This window comes from Barbus barbus (genome assembly GCF_936440315.1).
Source record: "Barbus barbus genome assembly, chromosome: 3".
Lineage (NCBI taxonomy): Eukaryota > Metazoa > Chordata > Actinopteri > Cypriniformes > Cyprinidae > Barbus > Barbus barbus.
The window spans coordinates 36,433,033-36,446,645 of NC_136731.1; the positions used below are offsets into that span (position 1 = coordinate 36,433,033).

Sequence of the window (13,613 nt, forward strand, 5' to 3'; positions counted from 1 at the left end):
GTCCTGTCCCATCCTGGAAGTCTCTGAGTTTCAGGCGTCCTGCGGGCACTTTGAAAAATGTGTCCTGCTGACGGATCACTGTCCCGTCCGAACCGCTCAGCTCCTTTGCACGCTGCGTGAGGTTAGGCAAGTCGCGCAAGACTGCTTTTATCTCAACATTTGACGGCATGGTTAAAAGTTATGAAGTATGCTATAATGTAAGAGATGCAGTGCAGATCTAGGTGCTCTTGCTGTTTGGCGCGCTTACACGCAAACCTCTAAAGCGCGTGCGTAGCAGTGACGCTTTGATTCATTCAAGTGAATCGAATCTTTTGAAAGAACAAATCACGTGGTTAAATCATTGCGTCAGTAAGAGGCAACAAGAGTATTTTGTGAGTTATTTTAATTTAAAACACTGTTATCTATTGTTAATGTACTTAAACGTTTGAAACCTATTGTATTTATCTGTGTTGTCTATTTTGTTCACACATACCATTCAATAAAAAGCATCTTTTTGTGTCCATTTAACTTGCAAAAGATTCGTTACAAACGCTAAAGTCAACTAAAAATGCCTTGCTGTACTGTATTTTTGTGTCTACAAATGTATTAAAGACAATTCATATGTTAATTACTATTATTACTATTACTATTAGAGTGTTTAAATATCATGAACATTTTCCCCACAACTGGCTGGGAATATACATCAAATGTTCATCAGTTATTTTACACAATTCTTCCTTAATTACCTGAGCAAGACTGACTTGAAAACACTTGTCCAGTGAATGTGCTTATATGATAAATAGAGCCATTTTTTCTACGAAGGTAGGATGAAAATGTGAGTCAGTGAACACAAATAATTCGTTCACTTAAAAGATTCATTCAAAACACCGATTCGTTCACGAGCGAAACACAATAACAGCGCATGCGCAGCAGTGTCGCTGTCACTACTATGACTTTAGTTAAATGTCACGTAGCATTTAAATAAATTTTTATACAAAATAGTTACACGGCTTCAATGCATTAACATATTTGGGACTGAAATGTATTAGTTATCGGAATAGCACGCGATCCGTAGCAGATATCAGTGTCGCTCGTCTTCTTTTGGCTCTGCAGAGACATGTTTACATCCCAGACCTCTTCCTTCCAGGAGTCCATAGACGTGGATGAAAGAGATGCAGACTTCGACAACGAAGAGATCTCCGGATACAGCCAGAAAATACAACAGATTAACAGCTACTATGCCATATACTACTACCAGAACACAAGGTGCAGTGGTTTCCACTTGTAACTATGTCATTGCATTATGTAACGTTATACTAAGGAGGCTTTCTAAATGCAGGATGCTTTGCACAGTGTTAGTTGCTTTAGGAATATTTTGCGCTTTTATACCGCATATGAAGGAGTGTTTGAGATGCAAGCATGCATAGTTAGCTCTTGCTAGTCTTTTGCATTTTTCAACGTTTATGAATTAAAATGAACGATTCCTATGCTTATTAAGCTTGCACTTGGATGACACTGAATAACAAACCAGGAATATCTTTAATTTGAAGCATGGTTCACACTATTGGATTAGTCCTATGAAATCATATGCAAGATACAGTATATGGTCATTTATATGTAAGGCACTGTAAAACACAGTACATGGCCACATAGGCCAGTGAGAACCCCAGAAGACCTTAACATATTAATGCTTGTGAAGTATTAAACGTATTATCAAACTACTCAGATCTGAGGCTTCTGGAGACAGTGTGGCCTGGAGCCAGAGGAGATCAGACTCAACCACAAGTCAGGAAGACTTTAGGTAAAAAGGGTCCATCCATCATCTCAATCATTTCAGTCCCGTGGCTTTCAGTGTTGTGATGGAAGAAAAATCATGGCTTCAGTCAAAACACACTCAGGATTCTGCGTCTGGCTTTTCATCATGTTGGCTTGCTCACAGCATTCATAACCATTGAACTAATCTGTCTAACATCAAATTGTATATTTCTGTTGGTATGAATCTCTGCTAGGTGCCGCTGGTGAATATCATTGCTTCATTGACTGCTTGTCTGTCGGCCTTTATTTCCTTGTTTATATTCTAGTTTAACACATATTTTCCACTCTTAAAGTCTCACGCTGCTGGATGACAGCTTGACACATGAGGCCGAGCCAGAGCTACGAAGCTACATCTCCCGCAGGCTGAGCAAGGGTGCTTTGCTCGGGGGCATGGGTAACATTGCCACTGTGGAGCTAAGGTACGTCATATCAGTGCTGTTATTGTCAAAGGCCCTCTGTGGTGAAAAGTTAAAATTGTTTACATGTCTGTCTGGCGTTTTTAATATGCTTAAAGACAATCCATGTGCAAATTCATCATTGTTGAGGGTTTTTTTCTTTAAAACTGCAGTGTAACAAAGACCGTATTAAAAATGTGGTTTGAAACAGCTGTCTCTTACTGCAAAACACATCATCAGCTTATAGGATGGGGCTTTTCATACATTAGCTAATTGAAATAAAGCTGAAAAAATATATATATTTTAGACAATAAATGTAACATTGAAGCAAAATATAAAACGATAATTAGAAATGTTGCTTTGGCAGCTAACTGAAATAAGTAATTGTTAATGTACTAAAACTGGAATAAAAAATTTAAGATAAATATAAATATAAAAAAATCTATAAAAATGACAAAAGCATATGACTAAATTACTCAAATTAAAAAAAATAAATAAATAAAAGCTAATTCAAAATATAAATAATAGCAGTTAAAAAGTACTAAAATAACATAATATTTAGCCAAATTATTGCAAAAATTATATTGAAAGGATATTTATAGAATTGTTTGAATGATAAATTGTTTTTGCCATGAATATAGCCATTGCTGCTGACATGGCATTACATTATAAATAAACAAATATATAATATTTAGCAAGCTAAAAAATTACGATTTAAATAATTTAGTATTATTGCATTTGCATTACTTATTGTTTAGTATCCTTCAGTGCAGAACTAAATATCCAAACATTGACATTAAGAACAATATTACCATGTATTATCTTAAGTGATTCCATGTTTGTTTGTGTTCAAGCATCCCTGAGCAAGCAGTGGGCTGTTACTGCTGTCTGCTGGAGCAGGAGAAATCTCCAGAACAGCCTGAGGCCGATGGCAACGGCTGGGTGGTGTGTCTTCTCGGAGGATCAGAGAAGGGCCTGAATCTATATCCTTAAATCACAAATGACTGACCATTAAACTGTAGGAAATACTGCATGTGCACTAAAGAATGGAGTTTTATCAAATTGCCATTGTATTCAAGCATGTTGCTCTCTTAATAGGATATTTAACACATTTTCTTTAACCTTACAAACATTTAGAATTGAGCTGGACAAGTACGTCCAGGGTCTGCAGGGCTGTTTGACTCCAGAGGTGAGGACAGTTTGTGCCACCGTTCTGAAGATATATCTGCATGCACACTGCTTTTTATATCTGTTTGCTGTAAATATTGTTGGCAATCCCTGGCTTCAGATGCAGAATTTGGAGACAGAAGTCAGGCCCTACCTGATCCGCTGGTATGAAGAGTCAGTTATGCACATTCACAGAGTGGTTCTGCTGTTGCAGGCAAACGTCGGGTACCTTCTGCATGCTGTAAGAAACTACTGCTGTCTAGATCAGATACGTTTCATAAAGTCATATTTGAAAGCAGTAACATACCGTATTATATGAAATGGTAAATGAACCACTTCTCTGCTGCAGGCTTTGAGTCACAAGCTTGTCGAGGTCACAGGGGCGGATGAGAAGACAAAAGCAGATGTAGCAAGGTAACCAAAACAACATTTTCTTAATACCTGCTACATTTCTACACTTCTAAATACTGATAGCCATTGCAACTTGATTAATTGTCTTATTAGATTTATCAAAGCTGCAAGCCTGCAGGGTCTAGTTCAGGAAGACACCACTACAGCCTCCCTCTGTAAGGCCATTTCAGAGGACTCTCACACTAGTTTGATCATCGACTGCTCCACCAGCCCACCTACACTCACCAATGAAGGTCAGCAGCAGCATCAAATCCACTAAATGTACAGATGTTCTCATTTCACAAATGTTTTATTTTGATAATGTTGTGTTGATATCTCTGCAGTCAGTAACCGGTTCTGCGATGACTGGATCCAGGCCTTCCTCAATGCTGCTGAGCGCTTTAACCCTTTCCTTCTCCGCCAAATCCTGGAGAATTTTAAACTTAAGGTTACTTTCTGGTGCTTTCTGTGTATAATGGTATCCAGACAAAACATTTAAAAAATGTTGTCAAAAAATACTTTTTCGAGTGTTACTGGTAACTATCTGCTCTCTGGTTTCCAGATCTCACATATAACACTTGTATTTGTTGCTGGGAATCTGTTATCTTGATTTAATTATTATCTAAATCTACTATGTTGTAAACTTCTGCTCACAATATAAATGAATGAGGAATTCAAAAAAAGGAATTCTTAAACTTTTAAAGTATTATATTAAAAAGTATTAACTTGTGTTTAAAAAAAAGCATTAACTAGTATAATTAAATGAACGAACCCGAACTGACTTAATAGTGGTCACATTCAGAAATGCCAGTTACCTCATTGTGACTGTCTTCAAAATGCACATTGTTTCTCCATGCAGGCCATTCAGGACATGAACAACCTGAAGCGCTTCATCCGGCAGGCAGAAATGAGCCACTACGCTCTGTTCCGCTGCTGTCTGTTCCTGCAGAGCTGTGGAAACGGGGACGTGCTGCTGCAGAACGCACGGGCCGAGCACAGCAGCCTTCCCGAGGCCTGTGGCATCATAAACGTGCTGGAGGAGTTCCTCGGGGAGCATGCTCAGGGCGCGCTGTATTGTGTAAGGCTCCACGCATCCGGCCCAAAGAAGGTCTCCGGTGGTGGATGAAGGTTTCCTGCGTGCTCGGTCTTTCCAGTGTGCACAGTTCTTCAATTTTAATTAAACTTTAATCTGACTCCATTTTATCATTTAATCTGACTCCATTTCTTTATGACCTCGTATTTAACTTGAAATACAAATTGATTGCTTGTCCGTTTCTAATTTATTATTCTGATATTTGATTATTCTAGTTAACTCTTGACTTTATATTTACTCGTTCATTCGGTTGCTCATGTCTTTAACAAGGATGCAACGTAATCTACTAGAGTCAATAATTACAGAGTAAAACAGAATAAGGTCAAATGTAACAATTTATTATCAGTCAGGTAAATACTGTATGTATTATTTCAATTCCACAGCAATTCAAAGAGATCAAATCATATCAATACAAAACATCGAATTCTCAGAGATAAATCTATGAGTAAAGAATGCATACCTGACTTTATAGAAATACATAGTGTGAGCATTGAGACCCACACTACGGGCGTCTGGTTACAGAAATCGCCCCGATCCTTTTGCCACATTCTCTTTAAGTACCTCAGACCAGAATAAACATCCCCAAACTCGAGACAGGAACTAACAATTGTAATTTGCAATTTAATCAAGTCGAGTTGGCACCTTTTGGGACAGAAGGTAATTTGCATGAAAACCATTAGGTGCGGTCCGCCCTCTACAGTATGCAAAATGTCTCTGAACTCTTAGGATTTGTATTACCTTTTAGTTTACTTCTTATAAGAATGAGACCATTATACCAGTCGCCCTGAGACAATTCAAATGATACCAAACATGACTGTAAATAACACTTGCATTAATGTAGAATATTACATTCTTCTATTGACCAATCTGAGTGAGTGAAGGATGGGGGAAGGAAGGAAGGGATGAAAAGGAACTGATGCATATGTGAGAGAGGCATTTTCTTGTATTCTCTCCCAGTGGGATGTGGAGACAGATGTCTGTATGTTAATGCACTGTGTGTGTGTGTTGTCCATCTCAGGAGTTCACAGTGTCTGAGATTCTGTAATCCTTACAGATTCCTCCCTCTGACCACGTGGGTCAATTCCAAATGATTCCCGACGAGGTCACTTGTCAGACACTTGTTGTGGTCCTTGTGATGTAGTATTTGCAGCTGTGGATGCCTTTAGAAAGGCCTTTGTGTATACCAGTCTCAGCAGGTGCATGTAGCTTGAACTCAGCAGGTAGATGAACGGGTTCAGGGTTTCACCTGTCTGGTTGAGAACAACACGTGTGCATCCTTTCATTTCTTGAGTCGTTCCATCATGGAGAAATCTCTGTCTGTAGTAACACCTCCCTAGGACTTCCTTGCCTCTTTTGTTGAATCTCGTCACCTTCAATTGTGCAGATTTCTGGGCAGACTCCAATAGGTGAAGGGTTCTCGCTGGTTACATACTGCTTTGTGTGAGACACTTAAACAGCATCTTAATAGCTCAACGATTAAACAATGATGAACTCGATGTAGAAAGCTGTGAGATTTGGCACAAGAACATATAACAACGCAAAAAACATAATATCATGTCAACAAGTGCGAATGGTACATTGGGTCTCTGGTATCTTTTGAGGTCTCATATCATAAGATGATCCCATCTTAAAACAACTACTTCCTCACTATCACTCTGATGGATTTTTAATGGTAGTGGAATTACAGAATGCTTGGTCTGAGTGGCTTATAGGAAAAATAGCAAAAAGTCAGTGTAACTTACATGTTTATAAAAATGGTATGCATCATTAAAACATAAATATTCAATCCCAATTACAAAGGTGTAGACATATATCTAATTCTCCAATGCAAAGTCACCTAAGATTTCAAGGTAGTGATCTAAAGTGTGCTTAGGTGTTTATACAAGAATCCTTTGTAATAGTGTGTGTGTGTGTGTGTGTGTGTGTATGTGTATGTGTATGTGTGTTATGCAAGCTACGTCACATTCGATGGCATAGTCGAGTTGTAAATTTTGTAGTTGATGAACAGAAGTGCCCACACTTCATATTTAATAATTTTGATAATATTTCTGTTATTAGTGATGTGTTGGGAAACCAGCGGGCCCTCTGGTTTGTCAAAACATCCCAATAACAATCAGAAAGTTTAAATCTTTTGAATTTTCATGGCAGATTTGACTCTGCATTCAGAATTATACATCATCGATTTGTGACAGTAGCCATACAGATGTATTATGTTTTCCATGAGTTGGCAGATGGTTGTAAATCATAACTATTATGTGTGTCTTTCTGAGACTGCCATCATGGGATTAACTAAGTCCTATGTGTGAGAATCTATGTGTTTCTGTCAGTGTGAAGATGGACAATAGATCTTTAGTGGGGTACCACATTTGGAATCTAAGCCATCATTGTTTTCTGTGGTGTGCAGTGTTCATGTCTGGGAGATGGGTGGAGTCTAATCTATAACAATCTGTGTTGCAAAAATTTAGTTCCGGTGCTAATCCGGAAAGGCCATGTAGATATTTGTGTGGTAGTGTGCTTATTGTGAGATGTGACTGGCCTCTTGAAGTGTTATTGCACCCATCTCCTGCAATTTCAGGTTATTTCTAACAATTCCGCCGTCCTGGCTTGATGCATCTGGCATCAGGTGCCTTCCTGGTATCTCACTTTCAAGGAATTGCAGTGGTCAACCTGAAACAGAACCAAATACTGAGAGAACCACAGTTAATTTTGAGTATTTTTCACCTCCCTTTTAGCATTTTTCTAGAAAATTTAGAAGATTGGGTGGTGTTATGTGGCTACATTTAACTGTGGAATATTAATCTTAATCAGTCCTTCTGATCAGATTAAAATTTTGGTTGGTGCTACCCAGCGACGAGTGAATTGGTTTGCATTCGCTTGTGCCACACTTATTAAAATGAAAACCCAACTCCTCCCTTTTGGCACTGGGTAGCATAGCATATCAATCTGTAACAAGATCTAAGTTGTCACAAATAGAATTCACGTGTTAATTCATTTAAATATGGAAAGGCAGGTCAGAGCTGATGCAATGCACAATCACTGTTTTTATGTTTCAAAGGCAAACGGCTAATTGTTGTGACTATTTGTTTCATTTAGTCTTGCTGATCATTTTCATTAAGACAATTGTGAAATCACTCTGTGGCCACATGGCAATTCTATGCTCCTGTATCTGGTTTAACTGTAGCTATATGGAAAATAGCACAGTGTATCACTCAAGAGACAAACAAATTCAACATAGACACACACATGCAACTTAGATTGCAATGCAATTCCAGTATTACAGTTATTCTAATTTCACACAAGAGACACGGTCTAGCATGTATGTAGCATCTACAACCTTAAACCTAAGTGTTTCGTACACTTACAGTGAAGCAGTCATGTGTTTCATAAAGAATAAACTCAACTAGCCTATGTGCACATGTAGTAGCACAAACAACTATAATGTGTGTAACATGTGCACATTGTGTTTAGCACAATTACAAATTTGAAAATTCAAACAAGATCATTGAAACTGGGATGTTTACATATTAAAGTCATCACTATTAAGCTGCTAGCCCACTAGCAAGTGAAGTCAACATCTGGAGGCCTTGCATCAGCAATGCAGTTACCTCACAAAGAGTTTTACATGAGGATGACTTGTTACATGTAAACAATTGATCTTTACTTTTAGAAAGTGAACCTGCTGTCTTCACCATACGGCTGTCTGCTGTGTTCGAATATTTGATTATTCTGTCAAACTCTGATTATATTTTACCCGCTTAGATCAGGAAACTATATCGCTTCGAGTTCCTCACCAGGTCTCCGGCACAATTTAGTCAGTTCCGATGACCCAAAACAGAGGTATTTGGCTAAATATCTGAGATTTGCCGTATTCCCACGTGCATAATCAAAGATATGTAATACTTAGCCCCCTTGGCTGCCCCTCAGGAACTTAATTCAATCGTTTACTTTAGTAGAATCTTCCTTTGACCACCATTTAAGAACGTTAGTCGATCAACTTTACCTTCCTTCAAAATGGCTTTGTTTTGGCCAAGCTCGTGGCTTCTTCCACATAGACTTATCTAAAGTAACATTAAATTAGAACAGAGGTCATCGACGCATTCAGATCTAGGCTGATCAAACAGCATCTGCTGATTCTAGACAGAAACTTACTCGTCTCCTCATCCAAGCACACGTGAATCCAGGTATCGGTTATTAGTCGTCACTAATCCCTGACACAAACTTGTGGAAATATACGAATCCGATAATCTACTTGGGAAAACAATTCTCAGAGTCTGTCAGAATACAATCAAACGTTTACAATTTATTGACCAAGTAATGAATCAATAATTAGAAATTATTTGTCAACAAAACTACACACAGCGTATGTTTCAAACGGCTCATTGCTTCCCTGTTTAATTTCCTCTCAGGTCTATCAGCGCTTCAGGGCCTGCATCTTAGCGCGGCATTCGCCATTTCTTCGCGCTGTCTAGCCCACCCCTGTTGTTCGTAGGCAAACGCTTCGACCTGTGCTCTAAGCTTTTGCAATTCATCCGAACGCGCTTTCTCGATTTCTTTGATACTCGCTATTGTGCGCTCATTTTCGGCTAATGTTTCCTTTACCACTTAATGAAGAAAGATATTTTTATATGCGCAGAAAAGCCATGTTTTCCAGCTAATTCTTTTGCCCACCGGATTTTTCGGCTCCGGTTCTAAACAGAGGGTATTCCGACCCGTTCTAAAAATGTGTCTATATGTGAGATGCAAAAAGCTTTCCCTCAACACAAAAGTAAAATGAAGGAACTTACCGCAGCGGTTGCAGACAGGGAAGGAGAAGCTCAAACCTCAATATTCTCCGTCAGTGAGAATCAAAGCGAAATTCGCGCTGGAAAGACGTTGCTCGTCTGTTGCGAGATCACGGAGGCTGGTCACCACTTTAACAAGGATGCAACGTAATCTACTAGAGTCAATAATTACAGAGTAAAACAGAATAAGGTCAAATGTAACAATTTATTATCAGTCAGGTAAATACTGTATGTATTATTTCAATTCCACAGCAATTCAAAGAGATCAAATCATATCAATACAAAACATCGAATTCTCAGAGATAAATCTATGAGTAAAGAATGCATACCTGACTTTATAGAAATACATAGTGTGAGCATTGAGACCCACACTACGGGCGTCTGGTTACAGAAATCGCCCCGATCCTTTTGCCACATTCTCTTTAAGTACCTCAGACCAGAATAAACATCCCCAAACTCGAGACAGGAACTAACAATTGTAATTTGCAATTTAATCAAGTCGAGTTGGCACCTTTTGGGACAGAAGGTAATTTGCATGAAAACCATTAGGTGCGGTCCGCCCTCTACAGTATGCAAAATGTCTCTGAACTCTTAGGATTTGTATTACCTTTTAGTTTACTTCTTATAAGAATGAGACCATTATACCAGTCGCCCTGAGACAATTCAAATGATACCAAACATGACTGTAAATAACACTTGCATTAATGTAGAATATTACATTCTTCTATTGACCAATCTGAGTGAGTGAAGGATGGGGGAAGGAAGGAAGGGATGAAAAGGAACTGATGCATATGTGAGAGAGGCATTTTCTTGTATTCTCTCCCAGTGGGATGTGGAGACAGATGTCTGTATGTTAATGCACTGTGTGTGTGTGTTGTCCATCTCAGGAGTTCACAGTGTCTGAGATTCTGTAATCCTTACAATTGACACCACAGCACCTTGGAAGCGGCTGCCCAGAATTCCTATAATCATAGAAGTGTGGTTTGCATTTTAAGCAACTTCAACAAACTTGAATTGAAAAGACTAAGTATAGTCCGTCTTTGTGTGAGGTTCAACAGAGAAGATTATCCTATCATGCATGTTGATTTGGGTGCATAAAAATTATAAACTAAATGGACCAATGAAAAATGCATGTGATCAAACTTTATTTAAAAAAATGTTCTCAGTAATATGTATATATTAACACAGTACTGTTTATATGTGACAAATGATTCCAGGATATAGTCTCTATTGTGCAGCAGTCATTGGTTTGAAGATGTGTGATTTTTAAAACAGTCCTGTGGATTTACAGAAATAGCAAACTGAAGGAAGCTAGTCACATAATCATGAAGCTCTGCATAAGCAAATATCCTACTAACACTATTATGATCTACCATACTATGAACTGCGTTGTCTTATTATTTTTTAGTTGTTTTTTTGTGATAAAGTGCTTAATTTGATAATATTCTATTGTTTTTGACTTTATAATTCCTCTGATTTATGTTCTTGTTAGCCATTTCAGAATTTTTCTTACCAAAGACAAACAATTCCTCTGATAATCATAAAATTGGTTGCAAATGTAATTTTTAAAAATAGAAACATATTCCTTAAACATCATGTATATATTGATCCAGCTGTAAATGGCGATAATGTGTATAATTATCATAATGTATGGTTTATCTTCTTGCTCAGATGTGACATCACTGTACTATGAGTAATTTGTTCCGGGAACATTTCATTTGTGTGAACTTGTAGAATTAAATGTTCAACACAATGTTGCATTGACTCGATATTAATACATTTAACCTTGATTCTTGAATTAAATAACACATTATTTTACACTGGCAAAGCTGTAGTTTTTATTATATTTTAATTATTCCATTTCAAACATTATGCAGGGGCCTCATGTATAAAATGCTACGCAGAAACCATCCGAAATTTGAATTATGAACTATGAATCGCAAAAGATCTTGAACAATGGTTTCAGCTCTCTGCCTTGTAAACGACTCCTAACATATCCCTTTAACTTTCACCCTAAAAGGAGCAAATGAAAAAATCATTTAACTTAAAATTCTTATTAGTAGACATCTAATAAACGGCCTCAAGCATTTTTAATCTATACTAATTTTAAAACTCTCCCTTACGGTTGCTGTCAGTACATGGTAAATCTTGATTTAAAGTCACAGAACTTATTTTCTAATATAGTTATTTTCCAATAATACACTTTCCTTTAACTTTATTAGTAGGTCTTGGATACACTTAATAACCTTCAGGGTCCACAAAGATAAAACATTGTATTTCTACAGGTGCATCTCAAAAAATTTGAATATCGTGAAAAAAATGTGTTTTCATTTTTTGATGATTAGAGCTTACAGCTAATGAAAGTCAAAAATCCTTTATCTCAAAATATTATATTTGAGTTTTGATAAATGACCATCCCAACAGTATAAATTCTGGGAATCTCTTGTTCTTTGAAACCACAATAAAGAAACCATGCCTTGAAAAAATGATCGAACATATCAAGGTTAGATAAAATAACATTATATTCCATTTGCTGTATACACGACCATCACTGCAATGTTTGATTCTAAATAAAATGATCATGTTAAAAACAAACAAAAAGATCCAGATGCATATTATTCTATACACATAATTCATATCATGCAGCTCACTTATAACGATGCTGATTTGTTCAAGTACGGTTTGGTCGAGGTCTTTGAGAGCTTGAATGAAACCGACTAGTTCATCCTCAGCAATACTTGGTGTATTTGGTCCAACTCTTTGATAAGCTTTTTGCTCGTATTCAAATTTATTGGATTTCTCGTTGAACTTTGGTATACGGGCAACATACAGTTTATCCCTCACAATGTTCACCATGGGAACTACATCCACTTCCACAATGCAGTTTTGGGTCTGACTGTTTTTGTCAATTACTGGGATGAATTTTGCGGGTTTGATACACATTCTGGCATCAGAGTGCTGTGTTGGAAAACAATTTTCAATGTAGTCTAAAGCATCTTGAAAGACCTCTTTATCTTCAATGGGAATTCCAATTATCTCTCCATGTTTGTATGATGTTTTTGTCTTGTCCATGAACCCAAAGTGGATTGTGCCATTTGCACGCATATTCATGCACGCACATGCAAATCGAATGATGGTTTTTCTTTCTTGGTTATAATTAATCTATTTATACTCATGGAGTGATTAGATTGTTTATTCCTGTCTCTGGTTCGAGTATGGCATGTTTTATGTAACTGAAGTATTCATCACTATCATTAAATTTGTGGCAAAGACATAGATGTTTCAGTTATATCACTTGTTGAAAAGGGTTGTTCAGGACTTGTGACGTCACTGGAAGACACAACTTCATGTTTTGCTTCTTCTCCGTTTTCTCCTTTCTTTTTTAATAGTTTTTGACTTGTTCCGTAACAGTTCATCTCTTTTACTCAGCAAGATCCTTTCCCCCTCATTGGAAAAGCATGGTGTTGACCCAGAATGGCCTACAGAAAATCATTTCTGCCACTCGACAGAGCAAGATACGTCGAACAACCGAGCTGTGTTGGATCGGACTGTCCGTACGGTATCTGTGACTGGACAAAGGACCCAACGGAATGGCCAGAGGTGTCGTTTCCCAACACTTTTTGTTACCTGATTGAGTCTCCAGGCAAGAGACCGCTTATTACAAGCCTATACGGGACAGCTTGTGAAAATAAACATTTGTCGTTTGGTTTTGCTTAATTTTAATAAAGGCTAGAGTAAAAGCCTGTCATACTTTTTTTTATTGATATATTAAAAATATTTTAACATTGACAAAACATAGGTCAAATTAAAGGTCTACTAAAGTGCCCTGAAATGCACAGAATTATGTGGTGTGTGCTAAACGTATAGCCTAATAATTTTTACAAATACACGCCGTAAAATAAAAAGATATAAAATAACATGAAAATATCCCTTATGAAAATTAACCGTGGTTACAACCAAAAAACAAATTGTACTATAGGTAAACCATGGTTA

The 13,613-nt window shown here is 37.5% G+C and overlaps 1 protein-coding gene across 2 annotated transcripts; it reads left to right on the forward strand.

Moving 5' to 3' along the window:
* The first annotated feature begins 868 nt into the window (after positions 1-868).
* Positions 869-4,956, forward strand: LOC306844709 (protein Njmu-R1-like). Of its 2 annotated transcripts, XM_079377051.1 has the most exons (10): positions 869-1,245; positions 1,706-1,780; positions 2,088-2,213; positions 3,044-3,172; positions 3,321-3,378; positions 3,478-3,597; positions 3,706-3,770; positions 3,861-4,000; positions 4,091-4,194; positions 4,606-4,956. In XM_079377051.1, the coding sequence occupies exons 1-10, from the start codon at positions 1,097-1,099 to the stop codon at positions 4,870-4,872; spliced, it is 1,233 nt and encodes a 410-aa protein (XP_079233177.1). In that variant the 5' UTR covers positions 869-1,096; the 3' UTR covers positions 4,873-4,956. The 2 variants fall into 2 exon arrangements, with proteins under 2 accessions (XP_079233177.1, XP_079233178.1); XM_079377052.1 differs by lacking the exon at positions 1,706-1,780 and having other exon boundaries at positions 874-1,245; positions 4,606-4,955.
* Positions 4,957-13,613: the final 8,657 nt, after the last annotated feature.